At 34.7% G+C, this 19,416-nt stretch overlaps 1 protein-coding gene across 3 annotated transcripts in view; it reads left to right on the forward strand.

Annotated features, from left to right (window-relative positions):
- LOC139320510 (teneurin-3) overlaps positions 1 to 19,416 on the forward strand; it is a 163,824-nt gene that overhangs the window by 32,765 nt on the left and 111,643 nt on the right. For all 3 annotated transcript variants that reach the window (XM_070948858.1, XM_070948859.1, XM_070948860.1), the window contains exon 2: positions 1,851 to 1,973. In XM_070948858.1, the coding sequence (XP_070804959.1) occupies positions 1,851 to 1,973 (123 nt within the window). The remainder of the gene's footprint in view (positions 1 to 1,850; positions 1,974 to 19,416) is intronic.

Consider the following 19,416-nt stretch of genomic DNA (forward strand, 5'->3'; position numbering starts at 1 on the left):
TTATTGTCTAAGATGATGATACAGAGAAGAATTTCATCTATATTTTTTCTATTATTGAAAAGAAAAACTATTTTAGCAATTCGTAGAGGAACAACTTGAAAGAATACAAATATTTTCATTGACATTAGGGTATAGCGTGATGAATGTTGTACTGTGACATTTCATTATAGTGAAAACATTGCAGGAATCATGGTATAAATAGTGGTATTCCATCCTCACTATCACCTCTTCCAAATTATAGATGTTGATCTAGAAATATCTACAAAACTAAAATGTATACATGGTAATCTAGATAACAAAGCCAAGAATTGGGAGCCCAGAAATGGGCACCGCGGAAGCTCTTGCTAATTGACTGAAATGAAATCCTGAACTATTGACTAATGTTTATCTGTGCTACAGTAATGCGCTGCTCTCCCAAGCTATTATCCATGGCAAAATAAAATCTATTTTCTGCAGCTGAAAAAACTCTTTTTACAATGGACATTGACAATACAATAGATTGGTAAAAATAAAGTACAAGTCATGAATTGAACCTCCTGGGAAAAAAAGTTTAAAATTGTTCCCTACAAATACAAAACACTAATTGATATGAAGAGGCATCATGCCATTAAGGTGTCAGTCCATTAAAAGAAAGCCCAAAATCTGTAGTTCAGTCATACTTTTATTAGGATCAATAAAGTGACTCAGATATTTTGAGTTCTCTAGGACTTTTCTTCTGGCAAAGTATCATGAATGATGGAAGGCAAAGTAACAGGAAAGTTCAGTGAGACCAAATGGATCAACAATGAGCACAGTTCAAATTCAAAGTAAAATATAGGCTGTGTTCCATGTATTATCCATAGAAGTTTTCACCGTACTGTATAATATTAACCCTATCTTTAAAGGACAACAAAAATAGTTGCTGCCTTCAATGCTATGTTTTCACATCAAGGGAAAAAGCATATTTTCTCCAGCTGTGTGGGACCAGCAGCCAGGCATGGGTACAACTCCATCTGATAACCAGTGGGACCGAGTCTGCAAACTGTTAAGCACCTCCTCCTTCCGTTGCTTCCCAGCTTTCAGACTCGGTCTGATTGGAACAGACGCTTTTTTTTCTGAGCTGCTGTTCCTTTGCTACTGATAGCCTGCGCTCCCGATTGCTGGTTGAGTGGTTTCGGCCTTTGGCGTGAACTTAGTTCAGTGATCCCAGTTTGTTTTGAGCCTGAAGCAAATTGAGATATGTTTGCTTGAGGGTACATGTACGGTATATTGGCTGTTTCCTGATTTTTTGTGAATAATGTTGTGTTTACATTGATTTTAAATGCAAAAGTTAAAATCTACTTGAATTTAAAATGTACTTGAAGTATTTGTTTTTTAAAATATAGTTGTCTGTATAATAAATCAGGAATGTAGATGCAGTTATAAAGGTATAATGAAATTGGAGTGGAACTGTATATTTTAAAATGAAAATAATTTTTGCCATCTAAAGATGGATTGGGAAGATATAAAGTAACTAAATTGCAGGTGGAAATTACTAAAATTTCCATTTCAGAAGGTAAGTGAGTGGGTTGCGTTTTGCTTCTATTTCTATTAAATGGAGAATTATGTACTTGGGATATTCTGCATTATTGTTTCATGGCTAAATTTAATTTCTAATGAATTTTTATATGTCCTTTTAAATTTATCTGACATCACTGTTTCCTAAACCAAAAACAAAGTAAAACAATTAAGACCTTATTAAAATATTCATTTATATTGTATTTTAAAATATGAATGTTGGCTATAGAATAACATGTAAATTTATTCACTGATCATTATAGTTTTTTTCGCCTAATATAACTTGTGAAATGATATATTTTCTTTACCAATAGCAATGCATCTATTTGGCCTCAACTGGCAATTACAACAGACTGAAAATGACACGTTTGAAAATGGAAAAGTGAATTCTGAGACTGTGCCAACACACACTGTATCATTACCTTCTGGTGAAAATGGTAAGAGAACACATAATTTGAATTTAGTTTTTTTTTAATTCCAGTATATCACGTTTTTAAATATTCTCTGCTATTAGAAATCTAAAACTATAGTTTTCTAAAGCTATCTGAATGATCTTGAGCTAGGCCCTCGCTCTCAACCCAACTCTCCCAGGATTTTTGTGAGGAAAACAGGCAGGAGCATTATGTACATCATTTAAATTGTACAAAACAGAGGTGGGATATAAATCTAAGAAAATAAGAAAATACTTTGAACATTTTAAAAAGAAAAAAAAATTATTGTGTTTACCTGGTATTAAATATTGTCATTTTTTAAATAGCAATAGCACTTATACTTATATATCACTTCATAGTACTTTACAGCCCTCTCTAATTGGTTTACAGAGTCAGCATATTACCTCCAACAATCTGTGTCCTCATTTTACCAACCATGGAAAGATGGAAGGCTGAGTCAGGATTGAATTGCTGCAGGCGACAGAGTTAGCCTGCAATACTGCATTCTAACCACTGTGCCACCACGGCTCATAGTTGTATAGTTGTATAGTTCAGTGATGGGATTCAATTTTTTTTACTACAGGTTTTGTGGGCGTGGCTTGGTGGGCGTGGCAGGGAAAGGATACTATAAAATCTCCATTCCCACCCCACTCCAGGGGAACGATACTGTAAAATCTCCATCCCCTCCCCACTCCAGGGAAAGGTTACTGCAAAATCCCCATTTCCTCCTGATCAGCTGGGATTCAGGAGGCAGAGAATAGATGGGGGCGGGGCCAGTCAGAGGTAGTATTTACCGGTTCTCCGAACTACTCAAAATTTCTGCTACCAGTTCTCCAGAACTGGTCAGAACCTGCTGAATACCACCTCTGGTATAGTTGTAAAGTAACTCAAATCCCATCAGAGTTAGGCCTCTTATACTCCAATATATGCTTAAATTGGAGACAGTGATAACAATATTCAGGTGCCTGTTTATTGATGTCTTTCTAGATACCAATTCTTCTGGATTATAGATACAAGCAAATTGGTTCTCTTTTGCTTTTTCCAAACCTTTTTAAAGTAGTGTTTTTCTATACATAGTAGCAGTAACCAATGTTCTTTTAATATAATTATATACAGCAAAGGATGTTGAGTTTTTGCCAAACCATGTACATATTATATATTTTTCAGCGAGGATATGCATCTTCTGCCAGTGCTGCATTTTTCATGAATCTTTCCCTTATGTTATGAACTGAAATAGTTATTTCTTATTGTACATTATCTGTCCTTTATGTCTTTTCATGCATAGTAGAGATTTTCCTCAAATTATGACCACATTTGGGCTGCAACTTCCTTCCCCTAAGCAAGACAATTGTTAAATGAGTTGCTCCTAATTTTAATGACCTTTTTTGCCACAATCATTAGGTGATTCATACAGTTGTTTAATGAATCTGGCTTCCCATTGACTTTGCTTGACAGAAGCTGTCTGGGAAGGTCACAAATGGCAATTACATGACTCTCGGATGCTTCAGTCATCATAAATACATGCTGATTGCCAAGTCCTGAAATTTTCATCCCATGAGTGGAAGGATGTCACAGTGGTCACATGTTAATCAGTTACAAGTCACTTTTTTCAGCACCATCATAACTTTGAACAAACACTAAATGAACATAAGTCAAGGACTACCTGTATGTCATTTTCTGGGTGTAGGAATAATAGATGGCACCTGGCATCTTTATTCAGCAGTAAATATTTTATTGAGATAGCTCCAAAGAAGAAAAAAAGTTATACCACAGATCCTGAATGTCTGCAGATAAGAAAAGGAATTTTGAAGATTTCTAGATTTCTGTTGTTAGTTACTATTAGTAGTACTGACTTCAAAAAATCAGTAATACTGTGGTTTTTTTGTTTGTTTGTTTGTTTTTTGTTTCAGTATAAGGTATACTTTCATGTTTCTATGTCGAATCAAGTAAATTATACCGATATCTGGGAGTGAATTTACACTGTAACAATCTTTTAAGTCATTCTTTTTCTCTTTGCCCTGTTTTCATATCTGATCTTGACAAATAGCTATGTTCAGAAAATAATGGGAACACATGAGGGAGTCAATAAATAGCCAGAGGTCAAAACACAGGGCACCACATGACCAAAAGTAAATAGGAGTCAATGTGTTATATGAATCAAAACTGGAGAACAAAAACAGATTCCAAATGCTAAGGTAATTGAGAATCAGGAACAATATTTTATATTGTTACATCCCAACAATACAACCCAGTCCTTAGGATACATCAATAACCAATTACTTTCTGATGCCTTTTCTATTCCTGCCCATTTTAGTTTAAGTAATTTCAGGAATGTAAATTAATTTTTCTCTAAATTGTCTCCTAGATTTTCAACCTCTACCTATCTGTACAAATATGTATTTGCTATCATGGTTTCAGAGACTTCCAAATATTTCAGGCTGAAATTCACATCCTGTTAAGCTATTTTTAAATAAGATAGCTAGCCTTCTTTTCCAACTCCGTCCCATTTCAACTAATAATGGATTTTTTTTTTAATTTTCAATTCTCCTTTGAAATAGCATGCATATTGAGCTGCCTCCTGTTCATTCAGTATCTCTTAAATTAGAACTGCATTGTAGTCGAAGGATATTAAAAGAAGAGCTTTGGAATTTTAATTTCATTAACTGATGTAGAAATATACCTTTTTTTTTTTTAAATGATAATTTTCCTGGCAATCTTTTAATTGGGAACTTTGCCCACACACTCAATTGATTTTATACTTCTACTGTGGAGTATGTCCTTGAAATTTTGGAAAAAGCAAATCAGTATAATGATTTGAGACAGCCTCCAGAAACTAATAGGATCTAAACCTTTTCTGAATGTCTTGTGAATTTTTCTAGATAATCCAGCCAGTGTTTTTGTCAAGGCCCTATTCTTGGGATAGCAAGGTAAACAGGCTATTGATACAATTGCAGTTAAGCATTATTAGTTAAACATTAATCACCCAGAGTTGCTGGAAGTTGGTAGCATATAAATTTAATAACTTTCATCACTTTCTTCATTATTGTGGAAGCCAGAAGACCTCCTGAAAACTGACAGGAAATGTAGCTGCTCAAGAAAGAATTAGAACATAAAGGATAGAAAACTTGCCATGTATACAATAAACAGGTGTTAAAACATATTATAATACCTGCTGTGAAATTAAAAGCTGCAGATAAGCCTTTTGTGCCACCAGTGTTGCATCTTTGAGTAGATATCCAAAGGACATGTTTTGATGTGTGGGAGCAAATAGACAGTTATTGTAATTTATTTGCAAGAGATTTGAAGGATAAAATCATTTATTTACATGCTCTCAAAATGCCAAAAATTAATACTAGTTCAAATTAGATGTTCATTGTTTCAACCTAGTGCAATTTTATGAGATCACTTTTAGCAACTTGTGCATCCAATCATATGCCCTGGTGTACCTGTCCTTCATAGCTGATTTAGTCTTGTCAGAAGGCCTTGAGTAAGTGAATCCATGTATGGTAAATGAGTTTCCATCAGGCTTATGCATCAGAATTTGGCATTAGTTTCTAGACACTGGTGACATTAAAGTTGGAGGAATAAAATTGGCCTACAAAGAAGCTACATTTCAGTTCCAATGCCAATTCATTGGCATAGTTTTCCGTAAACATTTTCTCCCTCTTTGTCCTTCAAAAGATTATAAAAAGAGCTTTAAAAAGATTTTGTAGAATAATATGCCTTGTGTAGTTGGGATATTATTGTGGTTCTGTTCCTAGTGACTTGCATATAGCTTTTCACTTCTTTCATTTATTATTTATATGGTACTGTTTTCTCCATCATGGAGTGTGCAGTGTATGATCTTGTAGATTCTCCTTAATACTTGCAGTATACCTCAACACCATCTTTTTTGTACTTAGATTGTTTTCATTTGTATCTAGAAGGCCATATATGGAAAATATGTTGAGTATATATTTCTGTTCCTTTCTGCTGTTCAATATCTATATGATGCTTTTGATAGATCATTAGGAAGTTAGGAGTTATCAGTATGCCAAAAGCACGGAGATCAGTTCCTCTGTATGTATTATTTGAAGATATCAGAGAGCAGGCAGGTCTAAATTAATATTTTTCAAGCTTGGCAACTTTAAGATGTGTGGACTTCAACTCCCAGAATTCTTCAGTCAGCACGGGAGGTGAAGTCCATATATCTTGAAGCTGACAAGTTTGAGAAGCATTGGTCTACACTGATACGTAGGTTCATTGGTTTCTGAATGAAGGTTAATAAATTAGAGTGAATCCTTACAAGACATTCCCTTGAAAGAAATTGAGGAAATTATATGGTTTGGATGGGATTACAGTTCTGAAGGAACAGGTACATAATCTGGAAGTTTTACCACTATCACAGATAAACTCTACATTATGAGTAGTGGGAGGCAGTTCTGGTTAATTTGCAAGCTCCCTCTTTATGTTACAGGGATAACCAGGCCAGAGAGGGCTCTTCTGATGTAATATATATAGGCTGCATTCAAAATTGACCCAAAAGCACAGCTATTACAAAAACTCTAGCAAAGTTGCTGAACTGTACAGTCTACTGTAATGTTATTCTGAAAGAACTGCAGTGACTGCCAGTTTACTGTCAACCAGGTTTAGAGTACATGTAATGACATAAGATCTGTTTGGTACAGAACATGGATATATGATGCTCTCTTTTCATGTGTGTACTTCCTGCCAAAGAAATAGGATACCCCCTTGTGCATGCCCCATATTCCATGACCAATCTTAATACAAAAAAAACAGTTATGGAGTTTCTTCCTTGTTCAGTTATAGTCAATACCAAGCTTTTTAACCTTCTGGAGACAGCTGAAGGTTTACTCAGACATTTGGTTTAATTGGTGCTGCTTTATCTGTCTAGATTAGATTGCTATTCTTGTTTTATGTGTTACATTTAATGGTTGTTAGAGCTATTGAATTATTATTATTGTTGTTTTTTAACTCATTGTGAATTATTTGTTATTCTTGTAACAAATCGTAGCCTGCTTTGAAATTGTTTTTAATATGAATGTACTAAATATATAATGACACAAATGTGTTAATATGGTTGCATCAGTCTTCTTGCTTTTATTTTTTTTATACAGGATAAGATTTATAAACACATATAGATAAAATTGCATTATGTGAATGATTTGGGGTATAAAATAAAATGCTGGTGTAAATTAGTAAGAACACAATTAAATTATTTGTTTTTTAACTTAATATGTATTTTAATGGTAATTTAAAAATCAAAAGATATGAAGACAATTTAAATAGGACTCTCACTGCTTCAGGAAAAGTGATAGAGAAGGAGAACAGAAACATCAAGCTTTAAAGGTCTTCTGCTAGGAAAAACCCTATCTCTGAAGGAAGCTTTTTGAGCGTCTTCTCAATTATTCTGTGGAAAGCAAGACGGAAAACTCATAAATTGATTACTGTGGTTTTTGTGGCCTGTTTATCTTTCTTTAAAGTGTTTCTGGCTATATTTGGGTCATACCAGAGTTGTACATCTCCCTCCTTTTGAGTGCTTTCTTAAAACTTGTATTAATGTATTCTCTTCAGTACATTTTTTCTGTTTTTCAAATAATTTTTATTAAAGTTTTAACTTTAATAATAAAATATAGTACAAACTAAAGAAAAAGAAATACAAAGATACAAGACAACAAAAACAAAAATGTAGAGAAATGAAAAAACTAAGAAAGCAACTTCCCACCTTCATCCTAAGTATAAGCAATTTCACCATCTCTTCACTTCCTCTTAATTAACAAATACAAAACTCTTTATCCCATAAGTCAATTCATTCCATAACTCAGTTCTTAACTATTGGCAAATCCAGCAAGCAATGTGTGCTATCCTGCTCACTCACATGTACACATAATGGTGTGTACCATAGTGGGTTTATTAATATTTCCCAGCAGTTCCCTTCATCAAAAATCCAGAACTGCCCCAATTAAGTCCAGTCAAAAGCAAACCAGCGCTAGTTCACAGCACAATGAGTCCACAAGGCACTTCCCAAAAAAGATAAATCCCAAAAAAGTTAAATCCAGGCAAAATTAAATCTACAACACAGGAGGATTCACAAGGCAAGAAAAGTCTAGTGTTCGCAAGACACAATCCAAAGTCGTTGTCAAATCCAAAGGCAAGAATCACAACAACTGGAAACGCACCACTAGGAAATAAACACATTGTTCCCAACATTGTCTCCATCTGAATGAGCCGTGATAGCACAATGGTTAGAATGCAGTACTGCAGGCTATTTCTGCTGACCGCCGGCTGCCTGCAATTTGGCAGTTCAAATATCACCAGGCTTAAAGTTGACTCAGCCTTCCATCCTCCTGAGGTCAGTAAAATGAGGACCCAGATTGTTGGGGGCAACATGCTGACCCTGTAAACCGCTGTAAAGGACTGTAAAGGAGTATATGAGTCTAAATGCTAAGTGTTCTGTCTGCTCTGCTAAATAGCCAGCTTCTGGAGCAGCCCATCGGGAAAGGCAAGGCTGCCTCCTCACAAGTAATTAGGCTGACCTTCGCTGCTCCTGCCTTTTCTCTGCCTTACGTGTTCTCAGATGAGGTGCAGAAGGCAGTTCCAATTCCACCTCTCTGATCAACTGCAGCTGCATGCTATCCCCACCTGAAGCATCAGCACTGTCCTGCTGCAGCTGTGCTTTAGCCAAATCACTCTCAGCTGGCTGCTTGTTTCTCTTCCATCAACCACTCACCTTTACTTGGACTCACAGCCCCTGCCTCAGAGCCATTGATCAACTTACCTCCTGATGTTCCTGGGATTGGTTCATCCTTCTCAGAACTGATGCCCAGAAAGGCATCTGGGGAAATCATCACACAATGCCATTTCCAAGGCATTTTTCTAGGTGTCAGATGTCCAACAAAGCCCTTAAAAAATAAGAAATTAGTTAACAAATATAATTCATTCCATACCTCATCTCTTAAGCATAAGCAAATCCAGTACATGACTTTTTTTCAGTCCAGATGTCAATAAGGCCAAAAAGAACTGTCCAAAATATTATGTCCCATATAAACCATGATCAAGTATGCCAACTTTATATTCCTGCCTTTTGTATAAAATTAATCTTGTTCCTTAATCCACTGAAATGATTATTGACCTTAATTTTTCAAAACTGTGACAAGTCTCTTTCTAAGTCCAGCAAGAAAAAAATTATTCCAATTGTTCTCTTGGATTGACATTTTTATTTCCTTATTAATTTTTAAAGCCTCATCCAGTTTTTTTTCTAAAGCAGTAATAAAAGCTTGTTTATATTACTCTCCATATTTAAACCAGATTTCGTTGCAAATTCTTTTTTCTATAACAGCTTCTTTTAGAAAGACTGTAAGAATACAGAATGTAACTGATGTTGTTGAAGCCCCATTACAATTCTTCAAAAAATATCTCTGAATGGCATTACAATTTGTCTATTTTGTTATGTTTCCAAAATCAATAATAATTTTTCTTCTCCAAAAATGCTTTCATTCTTTAAAATTCATTTTATAAAGTCTTAATATTTGAAATCAAATATTCTACTGTTTTCTGTAGCCAAATAGCCTTGATTTTTGCTGTTTATTTTAAATTCTTAAACTTATTTCATTTTCTTATATTAAAGATTGAAAGCAGTCACACAGTGTTTCCAATTCTTTTCATTTTGAAGGTGTCTAACTTCTTTAAAGTAGTTAATAGGCAATTTCCTAAAGTGGTTAGCAAAGAAAATGTGTCTGCAGCTGGAGCAAGAATAGTAAATTCTCTAATCTCCTGATTCTTCCAGAGACTGCTGCCTTGCAGCCTCTCTTATGAGACATCTGTATGTACCCTCTCCCTTCTTCCAAAGGGGAGTCAAAGGAGTCAATCTGCTTGTCCAGTCCTTGTTCCTAGCTGCAGTTGTTGGCTGTGCTTTCTCAAAGCTGTCTTCAGTCTGTCATGTTCCTGAGGAAATCCCTTCAGGTCATTTTTTCTAGATGATATATGAAAGTCAAACACTACTAATTTTGGTATGGGGGCTTTTCAGACTGAAACCATGTAACAGGATTATATTTTATTGACTTTTTCTGATGTTCCCCTTTCTAAGTTAATTCACTTTAGGCTAACAAATCAATATTTTTTAAAATAAAAACTTGATTTAAATGGTTAATGAATAGAACATTTGCTATATCATTTTGTATAAATATGTTTTCCTGTTCACATTTATAGATGAACTTTGTGTAACTTTGAAGCAAAACAGAAGCTCTTATAATCAATTTTCTGTCCATCATAGTTTCAAAAGAGATGTGAAATTATTTAGTTTCTTATCTCTAACATTTTCAAGAGTGTAGATATTCAGACTAAGAAAATGTTTTCTATATTTCTTTTTACAAAACATGTTCTTATTTTAATATCCATTATTTCTATCCTATAGAATGGCTTCCTACTTAAGTAAAAGAATGGAAAATCCTTCTGGGTATTTAACACAAAACCACAAACTAAAACAAGAGCTACAACTAACCATTTAAACTTTCATTCCACCCCATTTATTGATATTAGAAAGTATGTGTAAAGATTGGAACTTCAATTGTTTTTATCTTTTAAATATTTGGGAATAGTTTTCCCAATGAAACTTTTTCTATAAAAGTTTCTATAAAAATCAGTATAAAGAGATGATTATAAATTCCATTGAGATTATTTAATAAAAATAATACTTTAGACTGCCTATATTTAATTATAAAATTGCTATGTTAATATTTTGTAATATTTCAAGCAAATTATTAAGATATTAAGTGTGTTTCATAGGAGAAGGACAAATTCCCTTATTTTTTCAATCTTTAGGTATTCATAAATAGAAGAGTTTTCTTGATTTTGGAAATGGAAATGTCAACAAGCTCTGTGATTCTTAATTTTTCATCTCAAGACAAGAATAAACATGCTGCTGCTGTCTAGTAGCAGTCAACCAACTTTCAGAAAAACAGGCAAAAATATTTTAAAAGCTTTGCAATGCCCCATTAAAAAAACAACGGAGGCGATTGTTTCTTGTATAGTAAGACAGGTATTATTGACATTGGAGGGATACAAATTGAAAGGAATATGTTCTTTTTAAAAAAATAACATGCTAATCTTCCATATTTCCTTTCAGTTATCTCCCGGACAGGGTACTAAATAGAAAAGGAATCATATCAGTCTACCAATACAAATGGAGATGCATTCAAAAATATTTTAAACTTCTGTTTCCCTATTTTAGTGTACATTGCCTAAATGTTCCCAACAGTCATGAATATGACTGTATTTACTTTGTAAGATTTCATGTAGTTTTTTTTCTTTCATGGCCAAACTGCAAAACCACCCAAAAGAAAACGTATAACTTCTGTTTATTGAAATGCTAACACCAAAAAGAGAGAGATGACAATAAGACGTATTTTCTGGATAAAAGAAAGGAAAATATGGATCTTGCAGAAAAGAAGGAAGGAAGGAAGGAAGGAAGGAAGGAAGGAAGGAAGGAAGGAAGGAAGGAAGGAAGGAAGGAAATCAACAATTATTTCAAATGAGGGTGTTTGTGGATTTATTTATTTTTTGCAAAATTAATATTGAATTGGAAATGTACATGTACATATTCATACACATGCAACCCCGAACTCAATAAATCAGTCCAAATTAAGCAACATGTTATCCTTTCCTGTTAAAAGCTACTTCAAAGACTTGACAGAATTTAATTCCCAGAGCATGATTATCACCAAAATTTGAGTAAGTGAACCAGACACTATACAAAGAGTTAGTCTTTGCAAACCCATATGGAATTAAGTAGTTTCACAAGAATTTCATCCAGCAAGAGCATCACTAAGGCACTGCTTGGGGACTAGAAGTGATAGCAAGCTGAGACATCATGACATTTTATCTTGGACATTTTTCTGAAGTCTTGTGAGCCAGTGTCATTCTAGTATGACCACTTCAGTAAGTAATTCATTTACTCAGAATGATAAGATATTATTGTAAGAATAGTATTTACCGAACTTCCAGTTTGACATTGCAGTGAGACAGTTGGGAAATAGCAGGCTCTGATGAGTCCCGCGAAAACCCTGGCTGCCGAACCGCCGCCAATGGGTCTTTGGACCGAACCCGTCTTGCAGGGATGGGGGAAGAAGAGGGGCAACTCGGACAACCGAGAGAAACAGGCAAGTTCCTCGGAAGTCGGAGGGAACCCTCTGTGAGTTGGCGGCTGGGGCCAGCAGCCATGGCGGCTGCCACAAAGCTGGGACAACCAGGCAAGAAAAGTGCTGGAGGAAAGCGGAAAAAAACAGAGCTCTTTGAAGCCGGGTGAGTGACAACAGCCCAGGCTCGTAACAACGTTTGGAGCATTATTAACAATTAGAAGACCCCTAGCCTAAAACAGCGGCTATGCAACAAAGGGGCTTTGGAAAAAAATTTAAAACTACAACTTTAAAGAGACAAAGACCTGAGAAACGACTAATTTTGGAACAGAACTAAGAGAATTAATCTGGAGATATGGTTAAAAGAGTAAACACTTTAAAATTTGTACTGGATTCTAAAAAGAAAAAAAAGATTTGATATTTTTTTTAATTAAAAGAAGAAGAAATAAATTGGATGGTTATATAATGATAAATAAAATGGAGTCTTGCATGACTAATGGGAAATGAGGATTATAGAGAGACATCATCTGGCGTAAAGAGGAACTTTGCAACTTCCCTTTGTTATGGGAAACTGAGCTTTACAGATAAAAATTACTGAACTCTGTGGAGGAGGATTTTTCTCTCCTGTATGCAGGCAGCTTGATTTTGGTGAAAAGAAAAGAAATCTACAATGGAACTCCTACAGTTGAAATAATAATAATTCAAATGCTGGCGCAGGAATAGAAGAAGGATTAAGCGCAGCCTCAAAAGAAAAAGATTTGATACATCATATCTGGAATAAAAATAAGAAAAGAGAATTAACTTGATTTATGGAGAACAAAATTAAAAACTAGCAAAATGAAAGGAAATATATGTTTGCAGGCGAGGAAATGAAGATAATGTGATTAAAAATAAAATAAAGTAAAGATGGATTGTAATGATAAAAGGGAGGTTTTCATAGAAATTAAGAATGTAAAAAGAAATGAATATATGTAAAGATATGTTTGATGCAAGAACTATGTTTTAATGTTAAAATGCTAAGGAAAAGAATAAGGATAAATATGATTAATTGAAAATGTTAAAAGGAATTTATAAATACAGTTAAAAATATGTTTTAAGCAAGAACCATGTCTCAATGTTAAAATGTCATGAATGTCATGAAAAAGGATACAGAAAAATAAGATTAGGTGAAAAAGCAAGGCATAGATGGATGGAAACAACAAAGAAAGGTTTAGGTAGAGATTGATAGTTAAACCAATTATGAATATACTGTGTTTAACAGCCAAAAAGTTATAATATGCTGTGTTGAACAGCCAAACAAAATGACTATGCTGTGTAACAGCCAAAACAAAACTGAATATGCCGTGTAATGGCCAAAAAAATAAATAAATAAATATGCTGTGTTCAACAGCCAAAAAATGGAATATGCTGTGTAACGGCCAAAAAACAAAAATTAATATGCTGTGTTTAACAGCCAAACAAGAAAGGGCATGCTGTGTAACAGCCAAAAAATTAAAAAAAAAGATATGCTGTGTTCAACAGCCAAAATAAATGGTTATGCTGTGTTTAACAGCCAAGAAATAAAAAGGATTGGTTTAACAACAAAGATAAAGACAATAACGCTGTTTGTTTTTTTTAAGGAAAATATAAAATGAGGTGGGATGATTAAAGTGAGGAGGTGTATGTTGAGAGTGATAGTTAAGATAAAATGAATAAGCTAGGTTCAATAATAGAAATAAAGAGTATAAATTTTGAGTTTAATAGTTAGAAATAAAATGGGTATGTTGAAATTAAATATTTTTGGAATGTTTAATATAATTGTATGATTTATATTGTTAAAATATATCCATCTAAACAAATGAAAGAGAAAAATGGATTGAAATTTGGTTTGGATTTAAGATCTAAGTAACGGGTTTTTGGGGATAATGGCATAGATAGATTCGAGGGAAATACTTGTTTAAAATATTTAGTTGTGTTAATTGAAAAATAAGATTTGTTAATGATTTGCTTTAATATGTGACCGGAGCAAAAGCTTAGTTTTGAAAAGATGTGTTTTATGTTTTTTGTTTTAAAAATAATAATAAAAAAAATAAATAAATAAAAAAGAAAGAATAGTATTTACCCTTTTCCATCAGCAGTGGCTTAGGAGGGAGAAGAGGGAAGACTGCATTCATTAATAGGTAGGCTGAGATAAGACAGCTACTTATTTAATGGGAGGTTGGGAATGTCTAGAAAAATGAGGTTCATTTTAAAGAAAATGAAATATTCTACCAAAGCAGCACCTAGAAGTAAATAATCGATTATTAGCGTATTTCATGAAGAAACATTTTCTGGTTCAGGATGCTGGTTTGTATTACCTTCTCATTTTTTCTGTAATTTTTCCAGTAATGCAGAACAAAGCATATTTTATTACAAGGGTGGAATATTTGAAATTACTTGTGATACACACACACTGATTGTGATGCTCTTGCAACTGATCACGTATTTATACTTTAGTGCTAATATATAAAGAAAATCTTTATGGTAAGTTTCTGTCAGCTTTGCTAAGAAGAAAACTAGAAATAATCTATTTTTCATAGGAAAGGTTCTGATGGAGAAATAGCCTTGACAGAAATGTTTTTAGAATATAAACGACATCCTGGATATCTCAAAATGCTTGAGTATTCAGTAAACATTGTATGATGTGCCATTAATTGACTCTAAAACTAATGTTACTTTCTAAATACTGGTTATGATTATATGTAGCAGCAGTCACCAACCTTTTTGGCACCAGGGATCGGTTTTGTGGAAGACAATTTTTCCATGGACCGGTGGGGGGGGGGAGCATGCAAGCTAGGTCCTTCACAGTTTACAGTAGGATTCGTGCTACTATGAAAATCAAATGCTTGATAAACTGAGGTGGAGCTAAGGCAGTGATGCTAGCGCAGGGGAGCAGCTGCAAATACAGATGAAGCTTCGCTCACTCACTGGCAGCTCACTTCCAGCTGTATTGCCTTGTTGCTAAAAAGCTACAGTTGGGGACCCCTGTCCAGTAGCAAGTGTTGTTTGTTTTGTAATGTCTTGATCAATCTTAAAAATATATTATTTTTTTATTTCTTTAAATTTCAATCACTTGTTTTGACTTTGTAGCATTGTAGGGAAAATCATTTTCTTCTGCACTGAGAGAGAGGGAAAGACAGACAGACAGATGCATACAAACTTGGTCTGTTCCAAGTAATATCATCACAGACTTCATGGAAAAAAACCTGCTTTTAGCATTTACTCTTCTGTATATTTAATATATTTAATATAATAAATGAATTTAGTCTATATGTAGATATCTTTATTATTTTCAATTATTTCTTCCACAAAACTATCTGTAACTGTGACAGCATCTTTAGGAACAATAAAAAATATATTACGTTAAATTTTAAGTTTTTGTCCACTCTGAATACGGTTTGCTAAATTCAGTGAAATAAACCTAAATTGGGAGGTTTATGAATGCTTTTTACATATTTTCATTACCTTTTCCTCAAGGCTTTATATTATTTTTCCTCTTCAGAGTTTTTTCTTCCTATAAGCCATAATGTCTTGACTCTTAACATCTGCTTTGGTGTGTCAATTACTTCTTTCTGCTCTAGAATCAGTCCTAGATTTCTATCTAAATAATTCTTAACAACATGCATTCATTTTCAGTAATAGCAGCATACTGATGATTCCAGTCAACCTCCAAGTTCAACTATTAAAAACCCATACAACTGTTGGGTTCTGTTCTGAGTGGCCTGCACTGTTCTACTAACAGTAGAAATAGAAAGAATCTCTAGTTAGCTACAAACTCTTTATAGGTGTCAGCGTTGCTGGAATGTGTGTTAATTTCCAATAGCCATCAATACTGATTTACATTTTGTATCAATATGATATAAAGTTATATCTTATATATAGTATAAATACAGTTCTCTTCTCATGCAATATCCAGTTTTCCCTTCTGTCCTCTGCTTTCCATTCTATTCTCTTCCTGCTTCAATCATCTTTTATTGCTAAAATATAATTTATTCAGGTAGCAGGAAACCTGAGAAGAATCATTTCAATATTTCAAAGAGATCTCGCTTTAAATGAGGGTGGGAAGTTCCTCTAAAAATTTCCAAAATAATGCATTTTCCAGACTTAATATTAAAATCAGCTGAAATCTGTGTAGCTCTTGCTTCCTTGATCTTTCCCACTTGTGTGAGGTTTGGCACAGGACACCCTTTGCTGTATGGTATGGGGCCTTACCTTTCCTCTCATAAAGGTTGCTTGACCTCCCGAATTTTTTTCTGCATGTAAACAGTTCCATAAACTTTTGGGAATGAACATTTTGGCCAAGTTGAACACACACACACACACACACACACACACACACACACACACACACACACACAGAGAGAGAGAGTTAACACTCTGATATTCTTTGATAAGTTTAAGAGATGAATTTGAACTAGAAGCATTTTCTTTTTTATCTTGTTCTTGCTGCTTAGCATATTATTTTTAAGAAAAAGGTCTTCAAATCCCCATCATCTATATCAAAGTCCCTCTCTAGCCTGTGAAAGTTACACAGTGTTGTTTTTTTTCCTTAATCTACTTCACACTGAAGAAACATATTATGGGCTGTGTACACTGACTGCTGAAATGGGTATTTAATCAATGCACCCTCCATCCTATTATTTATTTCTTTAGAATATTTGCAAATTTTCTTCTCTTGACTGTTAAGAGAACAGTCCGTTTCCCTGTAGTTGGCAATGACTAGCAGACTAAAATCCGCAGGGACTCCATTACCTTTTTTTAACCACTAAGGTTTGTCTCATACTAAATTTGTATTGATACATGAATTGGATATTTGTGGTCTGAATTTTTCAAGTTTAATAATAAAACAAATTCGACTGAAAATTAGGAGCATTGTTATTTAACTTCTTTTTCCTAAAGGTATTTTTTTCACTGCAGTAAGTTTTTATTTGGTACAGGAGACTGATGTTTATCTGAATTAGGGAAGTTTTAAACAGAATCATCTAAACACATTGATGTTCTAAACATGTTTTGTTATCATCTCTATTATCCCTTGCTATTTCTGTTAAATTCTTTTTAATTAGATAATGGTAGCATGCACTTTTAAATCATATTTGTAAATCTTGTTAATGCGGTACAGGAAACAGAAGACAGACTTATGAGAAAGAAATATATGTTTTACTCTAAATAGTTTTGTTATCTACTCTAGATTAATTCAAAATTGGTTTTACAGTATATGAAGGCACTTCCTATTGTTCTCACTAGCACTTTAATTTTAAAAAACACATAAAAAACAAGAGAGTAGAAGTATTTCAAATAGCAAACAGAACAAAAGAAGCACATCTACACAATGTGAAGAAATATTTGCATATGTAGCATGATACTGAAGTTAAGAATTTTACAAATGAAGGGCTTTGTCTTAATAATCTTTAATTCTGTGTATCTATTACACATACCCCTTCATGGATCACTGCCTTGTCGTGGTGAAGGGGCTTGCGTAGCTCAATGAAGCTATGAGCTATGCCGTGCAGGACCACCCAAGACGGACAGGTCATAGCAGAGAGCTCTGACAAAACGCAATCCACTGGAGAAGGAAATGGCAGCCCACTCCAGTATCTTTGCCATGAAAACCCCATGGAGAGTACCAAAAGGCAAAAAGGTATGACGCTGGAAGATAAGCCCCTCAGGTAGGAAGGTGTCCAGTATGCTACTGGGGAAGAGCAGAGGGCTAGTACTAATAGTGCCAGAAAGAATGAAGCAACTGGGTCAAAGCTGAAAGGACACTCAGCTGTGAATGTATCTGGTGGTGAAAGAAAAGTCCAATGCTGTAAAGATCTATTCTCCATAGGAACCTGGAATGTAAGATCCATGAATCAAGGCAAGCTGGACGTGGTCAAACAAGAGATGACAAGACTGAACATCAACATCTTAGGAATCAGAGAATTAAAATGGACAGTAATGAGTGAATTTAATTCAGATGACCATCAGGTATACTACTGCGGACAAGAATCTCTCAGAAGAAATGGAGTAGTCTTCATAGTCAATAAAAGAGTAGGAAAAGCAGTACTGAGATACAATCCCCAAAATGACAGAATGATCTCAGTTCGAATCCAAGGCAAACCATTCAACATCACAGTAGTCCAAGTCTATGCCCCAACCACTGGTGCTGAAGAGGATGAAGTTGACCGGTTCCATGAAGCCCTACAACACCTTATAGAATTAACTCCAAAAAATGATGTCCTTATCATCATGGGGGATTGGAATGCTAAAGTAGGAAGCCAAACGATAACTGGAATAACAGACAAGTTTGGCCTTGCAGTACAAAATGGAGTAGGGCACAGGCTGATAGAATTTTGTCAAGAGAATAAGATGGTCATAGCAAACACTCTTTTCCAACAATCCAAAAGATGACTCTACACATGGACATCATCAGACGGTCAACACAGAAATCAGATTGACTGTGCTCTGCAGCCAAAGATGGAGAAGCTCTATACAGTCAGTAAAAACAAGACCAGGAGCTGACTGTGGCTCAGATCATGAGTTTCTCATTACAAAATTTAGGCTTAAATTGAAAAAAATAGGGGAAAGCACTAGGCCACTCAGGTATGAACTAAATCATATCCCTGATGAATATACGGTAGAGGTGACAAATAGATTTAAGGAATTAGATCTGATAGACAGAGTGCCTGAAGAACTATGGACAGAAGTCTGCAACATTGTACAAGAAGTAGCAAGTAAAACCACCCCAAAGAAAAAAAAATGCAAGAAAGCAAAATGGCTGTCTGAGGAAGCTTTAGAAATAGCTCAGGAAAAAGGGGAAGCGAAAGGGAGAGAGAGGGAGGAAGAAAGAGAAAGATACACCCAATTGAATGCAGAATTCCAGAGAATAGCTAGAAGAGAACGCCTTCTTAAATGAACAGTGCAAGAAATTTTCTTCAAGAAAATTGGAGATATGAAGGGAATATTTCATGCACAGTTGGGCATGATAAAGGACCAAAATAGCATCCGGCCCTCTCAATTCCTGGCAAATAGACGGGGGAGTAATGGAGGTAGTGACAGATTTTATTTTCCTGGGCTCCAAGATTACTGCAGATGGGGACTACAGCCAAGAAATTAAAAGACACTTGCTCCTGGGGAGGAAAGCTATGGCAAATCTAGACAGCATACTAAAAAGTAGAGATATCACCCTGCAAACAAAAGTGCGTATAGTCAAGGCTATGGTTTTCCCAGTTGCAATGTATGGCTCTGAAAGTTGGACCATAAGGAAGGCTGAGCACCAAAGAATTGAGGCCTTTGAACTATGGTGCTGGAGAAGACTC

The sequence above is a fragment of the Pituophis catenifer genome, unplaced genomic scaffold, assembly GCF_029215685.1.
Source record: "Pituophis catenifer annectens isolate HBS135680 unplaced genomic scaffold, rPitCat1.0.hap2 SCAF_8, whole genome shotgun sequence".
NCBI classification, from domain to species: domain Eukaryota; kingdom Metazoa; phylum Chordata; class Lepidosauria; order Squamata; family Colubridae; genus Pituophis; species Pituophis catenifer.